This window comes from Larimichthys crocea, chromosome XVII (genome assembly GCF_000972845.2).
Source record: "Larimichthys crocea isolate SSNF chromosome XVII, L_crocea_2.0, whole genome shotgun sequence".
In the NCBI taxonomy this organism is placed as follows: Eukaryota; Metazoa; Chordata; class Actinopteri; family Sciaenidae; genus Larimichthys; species Larimichthys crocea.
The window spans coordinates 18,547,936-18,574,080 of NC_040027.1; the positions used below are offsets into that span (position 1 = coordinate 18,547,936).

General features: G+C 43.0%; 1 protein-coding gene across 1 annotated transcript in view; it reads left to right on the top strand.

Moving 5' to 3' along the window:
- Positions 1-4,080: 4,080 nt before the first annotated feature.
- The window catches only part of trabd2b (TraB domain containing 2B), a 63,950-nt gene continuing 41,885 nt past the window's right edge, over positions 4,081-26,145 (top strand). The window contains exons 1-2 of the mRNA XM_019279549.2: positions 4,081-4,557; positions 7,185-7,754. Coding sequence (XP_019135094.2) covers positions 4,444-4,557; positions 7,185-7,754 — 684 coding nt within the window. The 5' untranslated portion in view covers positions 4,081-4,443. The remainder of the gene's footprint in view (positions 4,558-7,184; positions 7,755-26,145) is intronic.

Genomic DNA, 26,145 nt, shown 5'->3' on the forward strand with positions numbered 1-26,145 from the left:
AGACATTTCGACAATGTGTGTAGCATTATGTTTGTGACTCACAAGACAGGCCACCTTTACGTTAAATGGAAAGTCATCTACAGGTGGCTGATACGTGAACGAAACCTCAATAGAAATTAGATGTGTTTAGTGTCACCACGAGCCTCCAGAACAATTTCAATGCTCCTTTGTTAAGACTCTGGATCACTGCTGGATGAATTCCCTCATTTGGTGTTTTGATGACTGTGGTGGAGGACGCTATCTAACATGTCCATCTAAAATAAACCACAAGAGTTTAATTGGGTTAAAATGACAATTCAAATCACTTGCAGATCATCAAATCTGAAGCAAACTTTTGGGATGTCTTGCAAAGTTAAATGAGAACATTGATTTCAAGACCAGACGATCACCATGGATCATCTCGGTTTCAAGCAGGCTGCTTTATGCTTACATAGACATTTTTCATGTTCTGTTACACTCATTATTACCTCACTCAATATGAACAATTCACCAATGCGTCTGAATCCCACACTGATTTGAAGTATGTGTGTCATTCAATGTCATTGTCAAGACTGTTGCTGGCCTATATGTAGGTCATCTTGTAGCTCTTTATGACACCTGAAGCTGTCAGTGTGGAAATGCGGTACAATTTAGAGTCCTGGCTTGGGGGTTCGAAAAAATGGTCAACCTAAAAAGACTGAAAATAATAATCAATGTAATTCTGATTCATGTTCCTCGTTCTCTCAGCCCAAAACAATTACGAAGATGAAAAAAAAAGAAACCCATTTGACATTTCTTCTAGAAAAACAACCCTGACCATGACCCATGTCACATTATCTCTTCCTCTCATCTTTCCTCTCCTGCTTTTGCTCATTCTGGATGATGAAGATAGACAGATAGCCATCCACTGCATGTGTCAACACGCCACAGGGGACGCCACTGCAGAGAATACAGAGAAAACAACTTAATTCAGATCTGTTGTCACTGAAAACCAAAATCAGTGTCAGATACAAACCAAATGTGTTACAGGCTTTGGTTGATTTAGCTTACTCCCATTTATCTCTATCTGTCTTATGTGACCAGGCGTAAACAAATTTAATTTGAACCCCCTTCTGACATTCTTTGACATATTCCACCCCCTAACATACTCTCCTACTCCTCTACCACCTCTTATCCTGTCGCTTCATCCCCTCACCCCCTTCTCCCCAGGACGTCCGGAAAGGGAAACCACAATAACATTTCACCAGAGACTCAGTCAATATTATTCCTCGACATCTTCAAAGCGGGACGGAGGATATTGGAGCCAGAGTAAGAGACAAGTGGAGATAGCGAGGGAGTGTGTATGTGTGCGCGTGTGTGAGTGTGTGAGTGTGTGTGTAGTCCAGCAGAGAGCAGAGACAACAGACAGAGACAGAGAGAGTGTTCAGTGTGGCCTTCACAGTCAGTCTGACAGCCAGTCTCTGAGGTATGGCTGCCTAAAGCTATGAGCCACTCCTTCATATCCATCTTACTCACATTTTCTTTGAAGAAGCACTGTCTTTCTGCCTCGGGTCAACCATCTCCCCGTGTCCCTTACCTTTGTCCACACTGTGCACCATCTTAATCCTTTCTCACACCACTAGGGGTCCCTGTGTGCATAATAAACAAAGCTTCAGTTACCACTTCTCTGTAATAGTTCATATTCCCTTTTCATGTGGTGTAGTAGCAGTGGTAGCAGTTGTAATAGAAGCATTACCTCTATCATTACATACCGATAGACAAGTAATGATACTGAGGCGCAGGCAGTGAGTTAATGTTGGGGGTTTTGTGGCAGGACTTCTGCTCAACATCAGACCGACAGGCAGCCACGGAGCCACAAGGACAAGTAGACACAGGATCCTTAGAGCTGCAGGGCCACAAACATTAACAAGGTCTCTTCACTCTTTCTTTTCCTTCTCCCTACCTCCCTCTGGGTTTTTTTCTTTATCTGTCCATATGGGGTCCATACTGTGTATAATGGACACATTCAAGGAAAATATGCAAAGTCAATGAAAGTGGAGGAAAGTATCAGTGTTGAAAGGCTCCAGTAGCAGATCAGTCTTTGTTTAACATTTTAAAAATACCTTTAGATCGCTCTCTCCTGCCTGCCTTTCTCTCTAACGCCTCCCCAGATGTGCATTCTATAAGTGAGCGTTTCTGTGGTCTGCTAACAGAACATTAACTTTAAAGTCTTCTTTCGTCCCCGGCTATATGCGCACTATGCTGTAAGCGCTGGCCCCCATCCAGGAATCTCCTGCAGCCAGCCGCTCATAAGCCCTCTTCTAACCGGCCAAGAATGTGAAAAGCACCTTCAAAGAGAAGCCCTCTCTGCAAGGTGTGGTTAAAGCAAGTACCTGAGTCCACAGGTGGACATATTAGAGCAGATGAAACCGCTAACTGAAATCCCACACCTGTCTCAGAGCAGGAGCCACAAAGGGGAGAAACAGAGTAGCGAGGATAAAAAGATTAGATTAGATCAACATGGTTCTATTGTGTTATTCCTTTATGTGCTGCCTTCATGAATCTAAAACCATCTGAGGCTTCCTTCAAGTAGGCCGTCGTGCAGATGTATAAAACAAAGAAATATTGACTTTTCAGCCTTTCATATTCTAAGAGCTTGATGAATGGTGCCCAATAAAAGAAGTCAAAGGGTCAAAGGGCAGAGGTGTCACAGTTTTACAACGTGAGACTGTGTTAAGAGACAAGCTGATCAAAGACACTCGGCAGAAACACCCAATCTGCCTCATCTGAATGGAAAATACAATGAGTGTACAGGGACAGTCGGTCGCTAACAAAGCTGCCCAGTAACAGAAGTGAGCATGGAGTGGTGAGAAGAGGAGTGGAGAGGAAGGGAAAACATGGCTGAGGACAAAGAGCTGCTTGTCCAAGGTCCGTCTGCTATAGGCCTGCAGGGAGGGGCCCGGTGCCACTTGTTTGAGGGGTCTCCATGATAAATTTCCCACTACTTGACTCTGTCACACTGTCTGCCACTTGGACAATAACTGAGGTCATAGCAGAGTAGCGAAGCGTTGACATCGCGGCCTGAGCAGAGAGGGGCCACTTTCTCTCAACACAGGCATTGACTTCAGATTCGCCTGCTCCACATCATGACCAAATACATCTTAAGAAGAGCGCCAGAGTGAAAATAAACCAAACACTTCTCACAGTTGTCTTTACTTGGACCTGTTTATTTGTGATCATTAATCATACAAATAAGGTCTGGAGCTCTCTGCTGCAACAAGACCCTCTGATTGCTGCAGGGCTGTCAAACAGAGACGGACAGAGATAAATGTGATCCTCCTGAAGAGGAAGCACATGACAACGTTTGAAATATTGTTCATTTACATCTTTGGAATGACTGTGATGAAAACCAAACCAAATCAAACGCTCGGCCGCCAGTGCCACCTGACTTCTGTGTATTTTGTATTCTTTAAAGTAAAGAGCTACAGAAACCAAATTATAGTTTCTAGAAAAAATATCACACAAACGTCAGCAGCGCAGTGGTGAGATTGATGTGAGGAAACACAATGAACATACAGGCTGGACATCAGGCCGTTTATGTGTAGAAGAAGACTGAAATGAGGCTGAAAGACCTGGAAAAAGTCTTTTTGGTCTCACTGTAAAGACATAATTTAACAGTTTAACAATTAATAAAACAGGAAAAACCCGCAGTGATATATAAGAAATATGATCAAGCAAAAAAAAAAAAAGTTCAGTATGAATTAAGTAATTAAGTGCTTAATTAATCTTTAATTAATTGAATAATATGATACCAGGGAAGATCAAAGATATTCGTAATCATATTCATTCTTGAGCAGAGATATTCGAGTATGTTATATGAAATGCTGCCGTGTAGTGATAACTCACTGTAGTTATACGAGCATTTTAAGAACATTCATTCACCACTCCGCACTCCTTTTGGGTCTGTCTTGTGGGGCTTTCCTCACGCAAACCTGTCATCTCTCTCTGAACCTGCGCTCCCTCCTCTTAAAAGACGCAGGGGTGTGTGTGTGTGTGTGTACGTGTGTGTGAGTGTGTGTGAGTGTATTCTGGTGGGGGTAGGGGGAAGGGGGGGTTCTCAAATCGTCCCACCTCCCTCTCTCCCAGTTAAGACGCTCCAAACTTTCGGAGCGCACCGCGGAAAACTCTCCAAACAGTCTCCAGCTTCAGGACTTCAGCACCGAGTCAAAGAAAACAGGAAAAAAGTTTCAGACAGAAAAGAAGTTGACTGCAGCCGAGGAGAGCGTCGGGGAATGGCGAAGAGGCAGAATGGTCCTCCAGCCGAGCGGCACATGTGAGCCAAGAGGCCACCGGTAACTTTTTTTATTTATTTATTTTATTTTTAAAAAGGAGACGGTGACAAGGCAGCGAGAGAAGAGAGCATACAAGAGAGACATAAAAGTCTCCTAGAGCTGACTGTCAGAAGTGTCCTGTCACCTCGACACGATGTTCTGCCTGCCGGGATTCAGCTGGATCTTCCTGAGCGCTCTCCTGCACACTGTGGCACCCTGGGGCGCACATCAACCGGAGAGACCGAAGCAGTGCGACGCACCAAAGTCGGTGAGTCGTGTTGGGACACTTCATCAAATCAAACAGCCTCATTTCTCCCGAGACAGACAAGCATGAAACCCGCCTGTATATATATACATAACACATAACGCTGTCTGACAAGTTTGTTATATCCAACCTAAAGAAATAAGTGATGCACTTAACATGGTGACACTTTAGGATTTTATAGGATTTTATGGTATCATTTTAGGGGAAACTTCACATCTCATATAGTTTATTATTTATCGTATTGAGCTCTACAATGAGGTCAAAGGTTACGAGCGTTTAGATATTTATTATCGACTAATAAACTGATGTGCAATGAGGTGAAGAGACGGCTAAACAAAAAGCTGGTTTAGATGCACAAGTTAAAATGACATGCTTAATGTGGATAGCCTGAATGTATAATAATAATAATAATAATAATAATAATAATAATAATAATAATAATAAGTGATTAAATACTGTATCTTATGTCAGACGTGTGAAGTTCAGTTATTTCTGGTTCATTAAATATCTGAAATGAAAGCAGTTGCAGAGAAATATCGTTACCGCTCGCCGAGTTTATGGCTGTTTATGTGACAAATGCAAGTGGGGAACACCCACGGGTGACTTGACTTCATTTGGAAAAAGTTGCCATGACCTTTTCAGACGTGATCATGTTTCAGCGCAACACAGAGCCTATTAAAACACTTATCGGGGCATATTGGTGAAATTATGAATGTGGCTTCAAGTCTGAGGTGCAGCCAGCCAATCCGGATCTGTTTGTCTGTTTGTCAGCTCTGCATCACCGTGAATGCATCGTTGACATCAAGGAAAAACAAGTTTAAAAAAAAAAAAAAAATCAAACATCACATCCAACACCCTACTGGAAAAACAAACATATGACCTCAGCAACAGGCTCATTTAAAAAAATAATAATAAGACGCTTGGCTGTGTTTGTGCGGATGTCATTAGGGTGTGATTTGGATTAGATCACAGGCTTTTGTTTCTTTAGTGCATTATGTTCTATAGGATATGGGATAATGGATGTGTTGTCAGAGATCAGTGAAGAGCTTCGTGCTTCCCTCTCTTCATGTGATTTGTAATGCGTCAGTACAGTGGTCTCTGTTTTCTGTTAGGAGTAATTACCCCCATAAAACGGAGCCCTGCGCGTCGAACCTCTCCACAAAAGTCCACGCAAGCTTTAGCAAAGAGGGGGATCTCGCCTCTCCTCAGGACACGACCACACTTTCCATGTCGAAAAGTCTTCATTTATGGGGCCTAAGCGCGCAGTTGCTAGTTAACGAATAACAAAAAAAATGCACATCACATGCGTAAAAAAAGAAAAAAATAGTTCTGCTCTTTAAGTTTCCGTGTCTCTAAATTATGATGGAGAATGCACTAATGCATCTAATGCCGTCCAAACTTTTCCCGTCAGTCTGCAGTGTCGGCTGCGCTCTGCCAACGTGAAAATCGAGTTAGAAACCTAGAAACAAACTGTTTAAACATTTCAGTGTATCTCCACTGAAGAAAAACGCTGCACCCAAATCAAATATAGCACTTTCGATTTATTTTGTCAGAGACAGAGGGAGCGTGTGCCAGAAATGACTGTATGTGCATTGTAGTTAATTGTGATGATAACAGAACATCCCACAAGACGACTTCACTGACTTTTGGCAGCTGTTTGAAAAGTTTTATATGACAAAGGCAGCGTTGGCAGTGTGCGATATAATTGGAGCACAGCTGAAGGAAATCTTGATTAAATTTTAGAAGTAAACATTTTCTAAGAATAACTTTATTTTACAGTAATGGGTTTCATCCCTCAAATGCCTGATTACACTGTGTGTCAGAAGCCAGAAGTTTGGTATTGTTTATAGAAGCTAATTCGTTTTTTTTTTCATATTTAAATTATGCCAACATCAAAGCCATTGCACATGCACAGCACATTTGCAAATCTCCTAACAAGAAACATATTTTAAATGCAATGCGTCCTTATGCTCATTTCAAGTGGCTGTGATTATTTCATTTCCATTGTGACATTGTTTTGTATGAAGATAACCACAGCAGACAAACACTTCCTGTAATATAAACCGTTGGGGACAGAAACAGTGTTGTACTTAAGCCTGTCAGCACCAGATCTCAGTGCCTGGCGTAAAAAAAAAAAAAAAAAATCACAAACAAAAGTGTCACAGTGGGGTCACAATGGAGAGCAGGTTTCTTTCAGTTTTGGGCTTTTATGAGTTCCAGTGTAGTATATTTTCACTGCAGCCTTCAAAATGCTTCCCAGGCCAAAAGAGGCTTTGGCAACCGAGGTATGCACCTCAACAATACACGGGGGTCTGTTTACAGCCCAGAAGGCCCCTCTATAAACCCGCTGCCTGCACCACAGCAGCAAGTCCTCGCAGCACAACCCCGAGCTATAGACTTCATGCTTCCCCTGCTGTCATCTCAAAATGGTAATTCAATCTTTAACTTGTTGACCCGAGTCTATGAGCCAGTAAACCACAACAGAGGAAAAATGTGTCAGTTTTAGTTTTAAGGCAAGTGGAAATGCTCTAACATGATAGTTCTGGTATTTTTGTTTCCTTTTGCTCTCAAAATCTTGACCTCCATCTTATTTTCTTTGCTTCTCTCTCCTTCCTCTGCCTCTTCTCCAGCAAAGTGACATGAACTCTTTCCTGTGGAGAATAAAGCGAGCTCCTCCTCATCCACCTTCATACTTATTTGGTACCATCCACGTGCCTTACACTCGAGTATGGGACTTCATCCCAGACAGGTCTAAGCAGGCTTTCCATAGCAGCCACAATGTTTTCTTTGAGCTGGACCTGACCGACTCTCTCACCATCCTCAAGCTGACCAGTTGCCAGCTGCTGCCCCACGGGGAAAACCTGCAGACTCTGCTACCTCGAGACCTGTACCGGCGCCTCAAACGCCACCTGGACTATGTCAAACACATGATGCCTTACTGGATGACCGCTGACCAGCGTAGGCGCGGTCTGTATGCTGACTACCTGTTTAATGCCATTGCGGGAAACTGGGAAAGGAAAAGGCCTGTCTGGGTGATGCTGATGGTCAACTCGTTGACAGAGTGGGACGTCCGATCCAGGGGGACGCCTGTGCTAGATCTGTTCTTGGCTCAAGAGGCTGAGAGGATGGGAAAGATGACGGGGGCCGTGGAGCGTGTGGAGGAGCAGTGTCATCCCCTCAACGGGCTCAACTTCTCTCAGGTAAAAGAAGAGAGGAACACTTGTTTATTTTCTCCTTTCTGTATTTGAGTGATTTTTTGCACTAAGCTGGAATAGCTGGAGAAAATGCAAGGACAAGCCAGGCCTAGAGGGGGCATGAGTTGATGTAAGATTGTGTGCTCTGTGTCATTCAGCTTGTAGTAAAGTAACTCTAAGCAGGTTGGGATAGTAAATGTTGAGTATGTGTGCACAGGTTTTGGGTGTTGCACCCTAAATCTGTGAGAAACAGTTTGAGAATGTGGGAAAAGTCAATATGAGGAGGAAAAAAAAGAGATTAAAACCTTTCTGCTGGAGACAGCTTTATGGTTATGGATGTCCTTCCACCTCACTAAACAAACACACTCATCAGCTGAATCTGCACAGAGGGTCAGGATGAGCGATGCACATGCAGAACAGATTAGAGAAGGTGAGAAGAGCCGAGAGCTCTCTTTCATTAATGCAGTCTGTCTGTCTGGCTCTCTGCGGTATTGCAGGGTTTGCACTGTAACCGGAGACAGCAAGATGAACTAAATAACCTAATTGCTTGATGAGCAAAACACAGGGGAGCATATCATCTTCAATTACTTGTCTGATGACAAAGAAATGAAGAGAACATGCATCCAGTCAAAGAATTAGTCTGGAGGTCACCTAAGTCGGAGGCTTTGGACTGTTTTTTCAAACTGTGGGAGGTCCGACAAAGACTGTATGATGAGTCTTGACAGCATGAGGAAGATGCTCTGTTCTAATTTATGCTCTAATAAAACCTTTGATCTGCATTAAGGAGGGAAAACATTTCAGTATGTATATTCATGCAGTACTCACAGGCAAACACATGTGCTCTGCCTGCATAGCACACCACACATGAAGGCACACTGTAAGCACGCAAAGCTCCATACATGCACTTTGGCGATGTGGTGCAACAGAATCTGTGACGGCCTACGCCTCCATGTGACAGGTCGGAGGCTCCGGGGCTAATTTGAGAGGCAGTGGGCTCCGAGCCTCTCCTCTTTCATCAGCACCTCCTAACTACGCTGTCAAAGTCGCCCTGCATGCCCTGCGAATGCCTGGAGAAAGCTTTACTGCCACAAAAAACAAGCTCAGCAAGGCACACTGTGCTTCTCAGTAATGAAGCGGAGAAGTGCTAATGCCGTTTGCAATTTGTATGGTGTATTATGTCCTCTGGACGTGATGTTTTCTTATTACCTCAAAGGGATTCATGCCTCATGTTTTTTAATCTATAAAGTAGTCACAGTTTAACTGTCCCTGACGCTGATCTGTATTTAGTGTGGCAGGCACAGCAGTTGCCCCTAAAAACAACACTGTTTTAAGTTACATCCTAACAGGCTTGTGTAGCAGTACGGCGTCCAACTTTAGAAAGTAGTGTTTATTTTTTCCTGAGAACTTCTTTTTTCGACTTTAAGAAACACAATCTATTGTTCTTCGGAGAAAAGAACAGGCAGAATACACCAAATTCACAAGCCATGGTAACCTTTTTACAAGACAGGTGCTCAAATTCAGATAAGAGTTTTACTGCCATGGAAATTCAGTCAACATTTGATCACGGATAACTTGAATTTCACCCCAGCAGAGCACAAGCGCTGTTAGACTTCCGAGCTTCCAACCCCCTCGTTTTCAGATATGTATGAGAAAAATTCAGAGCTGAACTGAAACTGACATGGAAACCATTATTCTCAATTATAATAATTTGTGATTTAATCTGAACACTATGGTTGATTGATTCCCTCCACGCATGACTGTAACAAGGATGAGGTCAGAAGGACGGATAGACACAGAGTCAGAACAGAAAATCTGTGGGTGGGAGTCAGAAGAAAGAAAAGTGAGACGCACAGAAACAAAAGGCAGAGATACAGAGTGACTGGGGAATAGAAAAAGTGTACAGGCAGCGGCAGGGCTGAAAATGCAGGGAGACGGATGTTCATTGTCTCACCGCTAACGCTAATCTGAAACATGAGCAATGCTTAAAGGGAGATCTGAGTCTGGAAAGGTTCCAAGCCCTGACAGCTCACATATTATTTGTTCCCAATAAAAATAGTTGCTTACAATATCCTGTAACTTCACCATGAGGCTCTGAGAAATGTGAACACTGGTGATTCATCATTTGTCCCAATGTAGGTTTCTCATAGGCGCCTGGTCTTAGGGGTGTCAGTACAACGGAGGTTGTCTTTGCACGAAAAGTGGTAGAGCAAATCATCCTCTCTGTGGTAGGAGGTGTTGGAACAGGTGTTGCACCAATCTACTGTTTGTAGTGGTGATGTTGGTGGTAGTGTGGGAGGGAGACATTACGCGTGCCAGAGGCATTGACCATTGTGGTCTAACAAGAGCTCTGTCTGTCTAAGACATCTCTATGGTCTCTTTGGATCAGAGAAAGGTGTTGCTGTCTCTGTGAGAGGCAGTTTAGAGGGTGTGGAAACAAAGACGGATCATGGTGCATGGTTCTTCTCCAGTTCTTTGGAGGCCGATGTAGCTTGACAGCTGGGTGGGCAGGCCAGCACAAAAAGAGAAAGAGAGAAAGATTAGTCAACTCAGCTGGTGCAAGCTTCACAATCACACCTACGAGACTTAACTCCTATACACCCTTTTCCCTCAAGGGTGGATCAATGAATTCACATAATGACTTATCAGGTATTATACCATGAAAACTTTATCTATTGTCTATATAAATAATAAATCAGAAGATGCAGGATGCTTTTGCCTCTACTGAAATTGAGGAGTAGTAATGTATGTTCTTGGAGTTAAGATGAGGAACAAAAATGTCTCTAGTGCAAAGCTGTTTTTGAGAAACTCGAGGGCAGCTCCAGCCTGTGGGCCTCTCACACTCCCAGCAAATAAACACCCATATTTATTTTCCCTGGGTCGCATTGCAGCTGAGGCCACTAGCCCATGTCGGAGAGAAATTACATCATATCGGTGGCGCCTGTCTCCTGGGCAGGGGTCAAGGGTTACGGCGGGAGGTGGTAGTGGAGCCGCGGAGCAGCAGAGCGGTAAGGAGACTGGCAGTCTGCTGGGGTCAGTCTGGGCACTGCTGAGCAGGCAGGCAGCGCCCAATCTGATAGAGTACCTGGCTCAACCTCTGACCAGGCTGAGTTTTTCCATCAGCTCTGACTATTTTGTGCTACGACTTGTGTGTAGGTGCTCGTGTACGTGCTTGAGAGAGAGGTGGCGGACCATGGGTGCTGTCACCTCAGGGCTTGAGTGGGGAGCGGGTAAAGGGATGGGAGGGTGGTAAGTGAGAGAATCCGGTTTCCTCTCAGCAGGAGGGCACCCTCCTCTTGGTGAGCCCTGTTTACAGCCTCAGTGACAATCTGACATTTCTATTTCAATCAATGAACCCTCCTGTGCCATCCCTCTGTGAGAGACGATCAGTCAGGCTGAGGCTTTCTGTTGTGCTGACACCGCAGCTTCACACATGCTGTGGTCACAGCATGGCACTTGAATGCCTGGAAATGCGTTGAAAACATGTTTTGTGTTTTTTCATGGTAAATTAATATGAAATATGAGGGCATCTAGTTTTTCCAATATATGCATAAAAATATATTGTATAAAGTGCATGATGCCAGGATACTTGCCAGGAGACACAGCGGTCATAAAATGAGACTTTTGTCTGTCTGGGTCAGAGACATTTCTCTGCGTTTAGATCCACACAGTCTGTGATTCCCATAAGTCACTATAACTATGATCAGTTCAGTTTGAATTGTGTTTGTATTTCCAATTCATCATAAAGTATATAGCCCTAGGACACAAATGAGTGATTTGAAATGGTTTAAAAACACTAAAAGTAAAATACAGCATGTATACAGGAGGAATGTCTTTCTTTGTACAGATCCAGAAAATCTCTGGCTGCGCACGGCAGATTTGATGAGCGTTTATGGTAAGCGGTGGATATAATATTGTGAGCCCAGAGTAGTGAATGTCTCCAAAGGCTGGGCAAGGGTTGCTAAGAGTAACAGCAGTCTTGAAATCAAAATAAGATTCTCATGCCGTCATATCATATCATGCAGAATACTTTGCGTTGTGTTCTTTGGACCGTGTTCACCTAAACAGGACATCTTTAAAGGGAGAAATTTAGTAAAATCCAACCGTACCCATATCCAAATATTTACATTCCGTGATGGGTGTGTAAGTTTGGGTTTGAAGTGATGTGTTGGCTGCATAGGCTGACGGATGGAAAAAGCGATTCTTTGTCTGCACTCTGCTCTTCTTTCCTCTGACCTCCTCACTTCTTTTTTGGACCTCTGTTCCCTCCTTCTCGCTCCCTATCTTTCTCTCTGACATGTCCCGAGGCTCTGGTTGTCCCATTGCTAACCCATTGTTCATCTCCACACACCAACGCTCAACCCTGAGTGGAAAAAGAGGAGGAGGAGGAGGAGGAGGAGAAGGGGAGGAGGAGATTACCTTTAAAGTGTGCTGGCGATGTGTAGCCCCTCTTTAAGCGTGACATCTGAGGGTGTTTCACATCTAAGCTATAATTACCTGCGCAAATATGTGGAAAACTGCGAGGCAACACGTATCAGGCCGATCATCTGGTCCTGTCGGCAGGCAGACGGCAGTCCCACTGTTGCACTAATGACTTAATAGGCCCCTTAATGACCAAATAGCCTGCTGCCATCCAGAAGCACTTAGACAATTATGCGCTGGCCAGAACACTGCAGGCAGACGGCGAAATGGAGGGAGGCAGAGAGGCTAGATACGGACACTGAGAAAACAGTGGCACTGTGCACTTGACAAATGAATAAATTACTATTTCTTTTACTGGATTTATATTCTGTGGGAGAAAATGAAAGGGTAAAAGAAATAAATTGCAGAGCAGGAAACAGACAAGAGCTCACAGGAAACTGGTAGGACGCAACTACAAGAAATGTTCCACTTAAACAAAGTGCTACAATTTTAGTGTTTTCTTTACTGGAAAACCCAAGTCAATAACACTGTTATCATGATAACTCATTTAAGTGAAGTTGAAAGTGATTCCAGCAGCTGAAGTAGACGTAAAACATGCGGGGAAAGTGGGAACACCAAATTCTGCAGAGCTTGTTCTTGATGAATCGACTCTGACATATTAACTTCACTGTGTTCTCTGTGCTCCTCTGATTTGTCTCCATTCATTGAATCCAACAGAGGTCACATCCCTCCACACCGTACCTGAGAGACCTGCACTAATGACTCCACCACATTGTTACGGAGATGAGTGCCGTTGAGGTAGTGAGTTAAGCGTGGCAGGTCAGAGTGCTCCTCCATATTTTACTGTTCAATGTGCCAAGAACCTTCCCTCCTTCCTTCGCCCACGTTCTCCCTTTGGTGGAGAAAATGAGCGTTCCTTTCTGCTTCAATTGAAATCGCCTCACATCAGACTTTGGATCCATCTTCACTGCGCAGTCATCTTCCCTTCAAATGAGGACCAAAGCTGCACACGCCTACACAAGCACACACACACTTAAACTGTACTCTGATTCTGTATAATTATTTTGTCATCCAAACAGTGGAAATTTCAGTAAAGTGAATGATGGTTGAACATGTTTTACTGCAGGTAGGTAGTTTCAAAGAAACACACACATTATATTTCTATAATACATATTTGCTCATCACAATAAGGGAAAATGTGGTAAATTGTACGGAGCTGGAGGTTGTTTTCCATGGGATGGGCAGGTAGTTTCCAGGAAGGCTGAGACTAATCTCAGGTTGTCTGGGCCAGAGGCTGATTGATCACAGACAGGAATGTGACTGACTGATTTCCTCAGAGACACACTTGGCCCCTCTGGAATGTTGTTGTCTTCTGGGACGTCGTTGTTTTATAACCTTTGTTAACAAGGTTAGTCGCTGCTAAAACCAAGAATCATTGTACCTGCGATGTGATGAGGTTTGTGCCATCACTCACATTCACATTCTTCCCTGATATATTTTATCCGATTTTGACGTTGAGTTACGGTTTGAATGCAGCACAAGAGCTAACAGCTTGTGACAGAACACGATGTATGTAACAGCCCTCATACATCTGAAAGCCATATTGGCAGGACAACATACTTTATTGTTCCAAAATCACCATTACAAATCAAATGGTTAAGGTTTGGGAGCAATAGTGGTCAAAACTGTTGAGCAATATTTTGTTGACTCATCCAACAACCCTGACCTCTTGCCACTACAGATTTTGTGGCTCTAGATCGTCACACTATTTCCTCCATTGTTCTTGATGGAAAACAGCCTTAATTCCTACGTCCCCTAGAGGGCTTTGTCACTTGAATTTAAACATATATTGCTCTTAGGCAATGTTTGAATTAGGGCTGCAACTAACGGTTCATCTTCCTATTGATTAATCTGCTGATTGGTTGATTAAACAATTAGTTGTTATTTGGTCCATAAAATGTCAGCAAATGGTGAAAGATGTTCATTGTTCACTATTTCCCAAAACCCAAGTTAATGTCCTCAAATATTTTGTCCACAATCCAAACAGAAAATATTCACATTTGAGAAGATGAAATGACTGAGGATTTGGACAGTTTTTCTTAAAAACCAAAATAGTTTGCCAACTATTAAATGAACTGCCAAAATAGTTGGCAAATAATTTCATAGTTGACAGCTAATCGATTAAACGACTCATTGCAGCTCTAGTCTGAATCATTCTTAGTCAGCATCCAAACATGTACTGCTTTGGTATTTTATTAGTGTGCAACCCTGAGTTCTTCTTCCTCGGGTGTGCAGTAGCAAGAATTTTACCCATAAACTGACAAAGACAATTTGGAGCTTAATGGGACAAAGTAGTGTGAGTACCATGCACTGATTTCTATCCACATCATCCATCTTTAAAATCACTGTGGAACCAAATCTAAGCGCACACCACCCATAAAAATACTGCTAACAAACATAAAGAGTGAAAGAGCAGCAGCCGACAAGAAACCAGACGATGCGGTGTATCAGTATCATCCGGAGTGGTAGAACATGGAAAAAAGATTGCCAGTACGCCATGGCATGCAACTTTCCATGTCGGAAGCTTGGTGGTCTGAGATGAACTCAGCGTCCTGGCCTGTCTGTGACATCAGCTACGCATACTCCCACACCTCTCGTCGTAAATAGGTGCCAGCCGAGAACAACTGTGTGCATGTGTGTGCGCTGTGTGAGTCAGGCTTGTTGGGGATTAGGTAGCATTAGTAGAGCCCTCTCACTGAACCTGGTTTTAATGTGACCTATGCGTCTTCTCCGGCCCCTCTGCCCTGTCCCCATTATACACAACCCAGTGGAGCACTTCAGCTCTGTTTACACCCCGGCCCCTGCACCTCTCACCTTCCTGTACCCCCTGCTCCAAAAACCTACACGTTCACGCTAATTTCCCCTTTTTACTTTTTGTGTTTGTTTATCCAGTTAGACTTGTGGGGAACATGTACGACATTTCTTTTTGGCAATACTGTGTGTCACACATTCACACAGTCAAGCACTTTTCTACTATTGTCTTGTAGAAAAAAGTGTTGATTTGGGTCAGATGTTGTTATTCGTAGTTAAACAGTCAGTCACTGAGTAGTAACTCTGCAAATGTCAAATAGTAGAGCTGAGAGGAACAACAATAAGCATTAACAGATTTTTTAAGCCTTGGTCTGCTCTCTACTCCCATCATCAGTTTTCCCAGCATCATAAAAACTTGACATTGTTGGCCCAAATTAAAATTTCATAAACCTCTCTGAAAGGCTCAAGTGTGAAGCAGGTGAGCCAGAATTACACTGTCTTTGTCAGGAAGCGGTTTATATTCCTGCTTGGCCTTGTAAATGATTTCATACTTGTTCAAAAATATAACTTTTTTTATTTTTTGCTGCCACTAACGGAATGTGCATGACCGGGCCCTGAAGCTGGTCTCCAAATCCCTGACCAATGTGAAAACTGGCAGTTGTATTTCTTGAAACAAGGGTCCACTTGTAAACTTTATTAGGGAGCACATAAATCCTGTCATTCGTCCTATCTCCCCCACCCTGCAATTGGATGGAGTGATGCCCATTACACACCTCTCCATCTAGGCAGACAAAAAAGGAGCATGAGGACAGGCAGGTAAGAAGCGCAGCAGAGAGACGGAGTGAGGTGCAGCGCTGTGGATCACTGGGTAAACAGACAGGCTTGGAGGGGAGGCAGACAATCAGACAGACAAGCGGCAGGAGGCAGGAGACAGGCTCCAGTGCCATTAATAAGATTTCAGACACAGATGCTCTGATACCAGCTGTTTGCATGGATAGATATACAGTGGTCTCTTGTTTATCGCGGGGGATACGTTCTAAAAATAACCCGCAATAAACAAAATCCGCGAAGTAAGTTTTACAATTATTATATAATAATTATAAAACCCCTAACCACACACTTTTATACACCTTTTTACACACATTTTGTACAGTACTCCCTTAGTTAATCAGGACGCAGAACACGTGTGGTTCTCCCTTAGCCAATTTAGGACGCAGAACACAATGCGCGTTCATACTGTACAGTATGCTGTAAAAAAAAAAGCATGCAAAATTACACTAAAAAAATCCACGAAACAGCGAGTCCGCGAAAAGTGAACCGACTGTATACAGAAATAAGTGAAAGCACAAACACAGAACTAAACAGGTCAAACCAAGCTTTGCTACTTTTTAAACCTGGTTAATGTAGATTAAAACAGCAAGGTGTTGGACCCACATTCAAAAATGGATCCAAAACCAGCAGTTGACCACCTGGATGGGCAAAAGGCCTCATATTACAGCAGCCTTCATCAAAATCCTTCAGTTCCCCGGTCAATAGATTGGTTTTACCCCCGTCTGCCCTCAGTAGCTCAGGGGATTTCAGGCATTTGTGCATTCAGGCCTCTGTTTCACCTTTTAAATTAGAGTTCCCAGAACCTCCTCTGAGCCGGATTGAGTGAGGGAGACGGTTGCCCTCGTCCTTACCCTCTGGATGACCTCATCCTTTTGGCTAAAGCCCCAGAAGCACCGTCTCCCAACCCCCCTCTGCACTGCTGTTGAACATGACTTCTTCAGTTCCTTGTAACGACACAAGCCTGAGTCAATTAGTCTTTGCCAATTTGGTTTTAACGAGATAAGCGGTTTAGCAAATATATGAATGGGTGGATAGAGATTATTTTTAGTGTTTTTGCACTATAATATGAGTTAACCATATCAGGACAGTGACAAAAAGCACACAAATGTAATGGCTTAATATGTCACTGAACTATTTGGCATTCTTACTACAGTCCTATGTGAAAATTCCTCTCCATCTGGCACGAAAAAGGGATAAAAGATAATGATAAAATTGGCTGCCCTGCTGTTGACGTCTGACCTGGTCAATCCTTACCACGAGAGAAAGCACCGAAAGAAAAAAGAAACGAAACATAAAAAGGGATTATGAGAACAAGAACAGGGACAAGCAGGGAGCAGGGAGAAGCAGAATAACCCCAACGCCACTCAGGCAAAACGGGAAAGAGAGGAGAGGAAAATAAAATTGTTCAATTTGGTGGTACTGGAAGAGAGCAAAAGTAACAATAACACAGGAAACCTTTCACTTTCTCCACTCGACAGTTCCCTCTGTGCCAAAATAAAAAAGACAACAATAAAAAAAAAATAAAGGATGCTGCTGTGAAGTTTCTCTCTTTTCTCGTCTGTCGGTTTGGAGTTTTTCCCTTACTGCTCCCTCACATCACGGTCAATTTCACCTGTCATTCACCAGTGTAGTTTTTCCAGCACAGTTCTTCTACCTTTCCCAGGGCGTACACTCTCTTGGCGTCCCATGGAACAGTTTAAATATAATATCAAACATATGGCAGAGTTTATGGAATGTAAATGAGATGAGAAATCAAATTTACTTAGAGTCGTAGCGGGACCGTGGTCTCTGAGGGGTGTCGTTGTTTAGGGAGAGCTTAAATGATGGGCAGCTGTAATTACAGCCACAAACTGAGTGGGAGAGCTGTAGATGGAGGGGATGCGATGAGTGAGAGAGAGCCAGGACGAGAGAGAGGGTCCAAGGGGGAGAAAAGAAGGGTAAAAGGGGGAGAAGTTAAGAAAGACGGGGCTCTTAGTGGGTGGCTCTTTCCTCGTTTTTCTTCTTCGTTCTCTCTTGTGGGTGTGCATCATGTGACGATGTGTAATAGGCCTGTGGTCACACCAGAGTTGTGCAAACAGATTAGCAGGGAAACATGTCAGCCTGAGGGGCTGCGGAGGTGAATGTGTGTGTTGTGTGAATCACAGATGTGGGATTGTGTGGGAAATGGTTTGATGGAGTAAAACTTATATTAATAGTGAACAGGTGGGGTAGTTGACTTTGTCGCAGACAAATTTGTTCTCATGGGCACGCGGGGAACGTCCAAAGCGGAAGCCTTTATGTGCAGTAACACGCGCATATTGAATACAGACGTATTCATCCATACACAGATTTTCAATGCTTCATTTGGATTCACTAAATTAGATTATGTTTGCACTCTACTCATATATTCCAGAGGTTCAGTGTGGTTTGAGGACACTTGACGATACAAATCTTGGTTTCTGCCACAAAGCCTGGCTATACTGCACTACTGCACACACTGAACAGAAGTTCATTGTGTGATCAGCGTGGTATTTCAAAAACCTCTGACAGCAAGTTTGTAGCTCGCACACACACACACACACACACCAACTCACACCTTTTTGGTGTTTTAAGGGGTGTTGGTGCACTTCAGGAAATACACTCATTCACTTTTGGGCAACAGTCAGCAGGTAATTAGCGTAGCTTAAATGGACACAATGAGCCTGGCTCTAAAAGCATGCTAATTAACACATTTTATCTCATTTGTTTAAAAGGTGGTTTATGCAGGGTTATGTGCCAGACTATTTCTTGGCTGGGAGAAGAGACTTCCTGGAGTCTTGGCATCACCGTGATGTTGCCAGGCAACCATTGGGTACAAGAATGAGATATAACATGTTTCCAGTCACTACACTAAGTTAATCGAGTACTGGGTGTCGTTTTATATTTAACAGACAGATGTGAGAGTGGTATCATACATGTCATCTAATTATCTGCGAGAAAGTGAATAACTGCATTTCCCAAAATGTCAAACTGTTCTTTTAAGGATCTTTTGATTCGTATTAAGAGAATACTTTTAAAATATTTTCATTGAAAAATAGTCAAATTTAATATTGAAATCTGACACAGAAATTCACATCTTCACTGTAAAAATGTAATTATTAGCCTTTAAACACAAAAGAGAAGGAGACTGTCCCATTAAGTTAAAGTATAGTAGTGCTCTCAGCTAAAGTTGACTCTGGGAACAGACAGATATGTGAGTTTAACTTGGCTGAAGAAAGTCGGTGTGTAAGCAGACACAGTTATTGGTTTCTGATGCCCCTGTCAGCTCTGTGCCAGACCACCTGCCTTCGGGTAGTAACAGCATCTCATGATATACCACCCAATGTGGACAGCAACCATATTTTGTCCTGAAATACTCCAACCACTTTATACCTATATTATCTTTCGCTGTAAAAAGTGTCTAGTTAGGGCCAAAACACATTGTAGCACAGAATATAAATATTTGAATCACATATTTAAAGAATTGTTGGTTTTCTGGTAGCACTTTATAATATGGATTTAAAGAATTGTTGGTTTTCTGGTAGCACTTTATAATATGGCAACCGTGACAAATGTTTTATACGTTGTAAATAATAGCGTATTATAATAGATTAGTATATATATAATTTATTCCAAAAAAAAATAAAACATCTGATAATGATGACTGATGAAGGGAATAAGACATTTGCAGGTTGGCTACAGTGCAGGTTTTCAAACCGTGAAGTGCACCTCCTGACATGAGCTGCAGTTTACACCAAAATCCATTCATCTTCTCTAAGTCATAATTCAGTCAAGTCTGATCCATATCCAAATCTCTGAATATTTAGTATGTGCTGATATTTATATTTACTCACATGTTGAAATACGTATATGAGAAACTGGAATAACAGCAGTGGTGTCAGAACAGAGTCAATCACTGTTCCACCTCAATCAATCTTCATATTCAAACACAAATTATCATTTATTTATGTAGAGAAATGCTTTCAGTGTAGAGACCAGCTGTCATTAAAGACAGCAGTGCTGAAACTGTATCCAGCTTAGGTGAACAAAACACAATCGAGTGCAATAAAGAGGGTTGTGATTGGCCCAGGACACCTCTAGCACTGAAGATGTCATCCATACATTTGTCTGAATCTTATTTGAGCGGGGTCCACAGTGTCAGAACATCCCTGGCCTACAAAATCTCAGTTGGAAAGATATCAAATGATACTTTCAGGAAAATATTCTTGTTTTCAGATCAAACTTGTGTGGTTGCATATTGAGAGTAGTTTGAAAATGACTTTCTAAGGTCACTTTTCCACTGGTTTTGTCTGGCTGCATCCTCATAGTTCACAGTGGAATGTGGTTTTGTCATGCATGGCATCGGTCCCTGTTCCTCCAGTCTTTATTGTAATGGTGTGTCTGCCAGTGCTGAAAAGGCTCCAGAGAGATGTTTCCTTGCCACTGGTGTCTAAACGGATGTAGCCCTCAACGTCTTATATCACACTGCAACTTTACAGAATCTGATAATATGAAAAATATGGAGTGGGCGCAGAGTGAGCCAAGCAATGCTCTGGACCGACATGAACAAATCCCATGTTTTTGATAGATTATTCTGCTGTTGATTCTCTCAGGTAATCGTGTCAACGCCTCAAGCGGCCGACAGAAGCCTGACAGACAGACAGTCCAGGCATGCGTGCCATTGTTGACAGCCAAAAGCTAGATCTTTGCGAAAAGCTCACAGAGAGCGAGTGAGTATTGGAATGGAAACACAAGTCTTTTTTATCGGCTTGCCAAAATGCAAAGGGGAGAGTGCATGAGAGGCACAGAGAAAGAGAGACAGAGAGAGAGAGAGGCCAGGCCACCTCAAAGTCTCTGTAGTCAGCTCTGGTGACGGCCAACCCAAGCACTTGAGAGCAGTGTGAATGGCTTTTTAATGCCTGCTAACAGCCGGGGTATTTAGTGGGATGGGGGGGATGGATGAAGGGAAATGGTGAAGGATGGGAGGGATGGAGAAACGATGAGATTGACGACAATGTTTGGACGCTAGGTCCCAACTGATCACTACTGCAACACCGCTGCCCTCGCTACAGACTTAAGCGCAGTCTGGGTTTCATGCTGCTAGTGATCGCAGCTTTTAAAGCTGTGGTCTTTTCTCTGTCTCCAACCTCATTTATCTTGGTCGTGTCTCTGTATTTTTCTTGAGGTCTTGTTATTTTTCCTGAGACTGACACAAATGACGTCTCAATTATGTGGAAATCACAGGCGTAATTGCCTTTATTGCTCTGCTATCTATAGATGAATGTCCAGCTGGCTACTGATTATACACTGACTGAAACTGGATTTATATGCTGTTGAGAAATGCTGTCCAATACAAGTATAATAAAAAGTGCAGTATACTATCAATAATGATCTTGACAAATTTTCACCCTTTTGTGGCAGTGGTCAGAAGGAAGGTATTGGCTTGTCTTCAAACTAACTTGGACTTTTGTTTGGTCTTGGCGTTGACAAGGTTGATCATGACTGCTGCGCTGATTTACATTTTCCTACAACTCCCTCAATATTAAAGTGGTACAGCGAAATCGCTCTGGCTCGCTGGCTGTATGAGTGAAATGATGATAAAATTAATTTCGTGTTTTGTTCTCTGGCCAGTTTCTGGCCAAGTTCAGTAGAGTTCAATAAGATATAAATGTGGACATCAGTGATTTAAAAGACTAATGGAAAAAAAAACACAAAGCACTGTGCACGTTTGCATCTACATTAGGCTATTTGTGAATCTCCGAATGTTGATTCTCCCTGCAGGAACCATTCATTTATAAAAAGACATGACTTTTGACCTTGACTAATAGGTTTTCATAATGAAAAATGGCATAATAGCTCTACAAATAGTACAGTATGTAATAATTTGTGTGTTCTGTCTCTTGCTGCATGTAATGGATTAGTTTTATGCTGCATTGCCAAGGACGCAAGTTAAGCCAAATAAAAGGAGGCTATTGCTGCTGCTGAACAAAAGCAAACATGCACATCCAAAAGGTTTCAATAAATGAGTACTCACTCTTTGACTCAACAGCAAAGAGTTTTGTAAATCAGTTTATTGGCTCGGTGTGATAATACTCCACGTATTTAATGAGGAGCTACATACTGTATCAGTAAAAGAAAAAGAAGAAAACACAGAGAGCGAGAATTTTATCATGTTTGTCAGAGGAGGAGTACTGATGTAAGAAACTGGTCAGGTCAAATAAACCACATGAACTTCACTATCTTACCTCAACCCGGCTGCTGTTTACACAAAACGGCCCCCGACTCAAACAAAAGCTGGACGGCTCCCTGGAAACCATGAGAAGATGAGAATGATGAGTGGAGGAAAGAGAAAGAACGAAACTACAGAAGGTGGTGAAAGAGGAGAAAGAAAAACAAACGGAGAGATTAAAAAGTGCTCTTTTATTTTGATCCGTTTTTCAAAGAGAGTAAAATAGTCCTGGAGCTTCATTTGACTCTGTCCAATCTGTAGTGCTGGACGGTGAAATGCCTGGTAATGTGTTACATGCACTCTACTTGTTTAATTATTTCTGAAGTATTTACTTTCCCTGTTATGTGTGTATGGTAGGGAGTACTAAATCAGTCATTCTGGGCATTGCTATGAACCATCCCCAAAGCCTGGCAAGAAAGTGATCACTAATTTATCATGAAATGTTTGCGAGAGCTGCATCACATCAGGTAATTCATAGACAGAACTTAAAAACATTTCTGTCCTCATTCTTTCCATTCAAACATGATGGTCTACCTGAACGGATCGACCAATTCCAGAAGCATTGAACCCCCCAGGACCCCTACATTGTTCAACCTTGTGGTTTCAGATATTGTATTCAAACTGCTCCTCCTCACACCTCACCTACATCCACTCCCCCCAGACAGACGGATTATTTGTCAAAACCATCAGCAGCTGTCATCTATGAAGGAAAAAAAAGAATTCATAAAGTGTGAAGTCTGGTTCAATTCTGCAAGATGGTCCAGGAATTCCATCCGTCTTCACTTGGGCTAACCTGGGATGGTGCAGACTGTAGAGGCAGGAGGCTTTTCGTTGGGAGGGCGCCAAGTTTTTTGGAGAAATAGTCATGTCTGTGTAAATGGTGAACATTCCCCCCCCATTTCAAACAATTTTGTCACTTTTGTTTTGCTTATCTTGGATATGTTGGAGTTATTACTGCAACAGTGACTGGTGGACAAAATCATTTTGAAGGATGTCTGGTCTGGGTTCAGAATTTCTGGGGAAGCACTGCCCACCCAGGAGGACTTGCTGATCTGGATCTTGTAAAAAGCAACTCTATTCCACTTTCTCTCCCAAAGAAAGGCAAATAAATTCCTTTTAATCAGCCATGGGTTCTTCGGGGGCTCATTTGGAAGGAATGTAATTGAAACTTAAGGTAAAGTTATTCATAAGGTAAATGTGCTTTGCTAAGCTTGATTTCACTGTCCCACAGCTGGCCTTTGATATACCCGAGGGTGATCTTGCGCAGCAGTTTAGATGAAGACGCAATTATTTGAGGAGGCACAGGCTTTGAAACTGTTTAGAGACACTGTGAATTTTAAAAGTCACGCGGCACGAGAGATATTTCAACAAATGATTAAATACAAATTCTCCAATATCATGAAAGGTCCTTGGCTCTCACTTCCTGTCTGTCTTTACTTCTTGTTCGCTGCTTTCTGGAATACTGAGGGGGAAAAGGTCCCGAGTTCAGCTCCTCTGAAACGGGATCCAAACCGCGTGCTAACGAGAATGCCAAGCCTAACAGGGACTGACAGCTCATCGCACTGAGAACCGCTGTGTGTATACGTGTGTGTGTGTGTGTGAGGGTTGGGGGGTTGGTGTCAGAGCGTGCCAAATATCTGTGTGCATTTATTATGAGAAGGCAAATATCGCCGGTGAAGCTTAATAACTCACGCATTTTTTTTCACACACATGCATGCAGGAATGCACCCACGTAAACACACGTGACGATGGGTGTTAAATTGCACACAGCCTCACGTACAGACACAGATACACACACACACACACACATCAATCAGTCAGTCTCCCCCATCCCCACCTAAATGTATCATTGCCGTAACCGCCTGCTATCTCTGCTCCGTCGATGTGGGCTCAGATGAAAAGCAGATGGGTCAGAGGGTAGTAAAAGAGAGACAGAAAGAAATACACAAAGAGGAATAAAATGGGTGTAAAGTCAGATGCAGGACATGGGGTCGGCGTTAGACAGGAGGGACGAGAAAGTGCTTAAAAGAAACTGTCCAGGGAGTAAGGAGGAGGGAGAATCACCCAGAGACAGAGTAAGATACAGAGCTAAGGAGAAAGTGAGAGCGATAGAGAGATAAAGGCTGCCGAGGGGTCAGACTGGGAGCGAGGGAACAGTCAGCCATTTTCAGATGAAAGGAATCCAGTCAATCTCCTCAATGATAAACATGTGTCTGTGTCACCCATCCCAGGACTCTCTGCTCTGCTCGTGTGTGTGTGTGTCTTTACTGTTACAGACACTCTGACTCCTGACACTGACAGTGCAGATGATGATATACACACAGACACCTCGTCCACCATTTTTTGGCAGCAGCAGGGAAAACGTACCGCATGAGTGTTAACTGACACAAGCCATCATACCCTCATCACAGCGCTAGAGCCAGATATTAAAGTATTGCATCTCCTCTTCCTCTCTACTCCTCACTTCTCCTTCAGTCCTGTCCTCACTTGCCTTTTAACTTGCTGCTCACTTACACCCTTAGGGAGTTGGACAAAATAACTTGAACACTTAAACGTAATGACAGCTCGCAGGACATTGCTTATATGATAACTACTTTCTATTTTGGACTTGGCACTGACAAGATGATTTGCAGTTGGTCAACGCCGCAAATTCGCAAGACATCACGGTGGCCTGGGGGTCTGTACGCATACCACATAACTGCAACATCCCTGTTTGGTTTGTCACGTCATCCCCCTTTCTCTTCCAAAATCTTCCCTACTCTTGAAACTTGTAAATAAATCTTGGCGTCTACACAAACGCACAGTGTAAATGTACTCATGAATCCTCTGATCACGTTGATTCCCCTAAATCTGAGTTTCTGGCACAGTTTATCATACTTTTTCACACTTTTACTCTTGAACTATTAAAAAAAATAGCTGGTTTTAGGCGATTTGGCGTCTTTGGAGTTTTATTGGTTGTCTCACATTACTTTAAAAACTCACAGAAACATGAGTCTACATCACAATAATGTAGCTGTTTTGATTTCCAGACTTATTTTTACAGTAAAAGTGCTACTGGCATCAAACCTAATATGACTCATGTGCTGGAGTGTTTGCTCTTGAGATCAAAAAACTCAATTTCTTACATGCCTTTTTTTCTTAAGTGTTTACATTATTTTGTCTACTTTCTAGACTTTCCCTCTCATTTCCTCCTCTCTCCTCTAATTCAGTCGTTCAGGGATCTTTGCAGTAAAAAGTTGAGGTCCCCTCACTGCACCCTCTCACCCCCAGAGACGGAGGTTAAGAGTAGGGCCTCTGTGGCTCTCTGTTGACTCACCCACCTTCTTGGAGTGTTGCCATGGCCACTGCCAGTCTGGCCTGAAATGAACCAGGTGGGGGGTGTTGATGAGGGTGGGGGTGGGGGTGTGGACAGAGAGAGCAGGGGGTCAGTGAAGGAGAGGAAATGAGCTGGAGAGAAAGGGATGGTGACATGAGAAAAGGGGAAGAAAGACAAGAAAAGACAAGAAAAGAAAAGAAAAGAGAGGAGAGTTTTATTTTGGCGGGGTAAACGCTCTTGAGCTCGTTCTTGTTGTTCAAAAGGTAACATCCCTAGACTGCAAACATCAGCGTGTTTTTGGGGGCTTTTCTGAATCTTTTATGTCGTTTTATGTTTGTATGTGTATGCATGTTTATACCAGTGTGTGTTTGATTGTGTCTTACTTCCTTTATGGTATTTTCACAACAATGGCTGTGGTGGACGGGATATTTATTTGTGGAAGCTACAGAGCACAGTAATTCTCTTCCATTCTTCTGTTGTAACCCTGAACCATGTAAGTCATCTGTCAGCAAGCCCCTCCGTGAGTGTGTGTGTGTGTGTGTGTGTGTGGTGTGTGTGTGTGTGTGTGTGTGTGTGTGTTGTGTGTGTGGAGCCATTGAAACCACGGCTACTCACCCGTGACCACACACTGACGATTGGGTCACTGGCACACACTCATGCATGCAGGAGAACACATAAACACTCACAGACACACAGACACACACAAGACTGTGGCACTGCTTGATGTGGCTCCGTTTCTACTCTATCGACTTTGACAGATATTGTTTTCAGTGACCCTCGAGTCGATAACATCA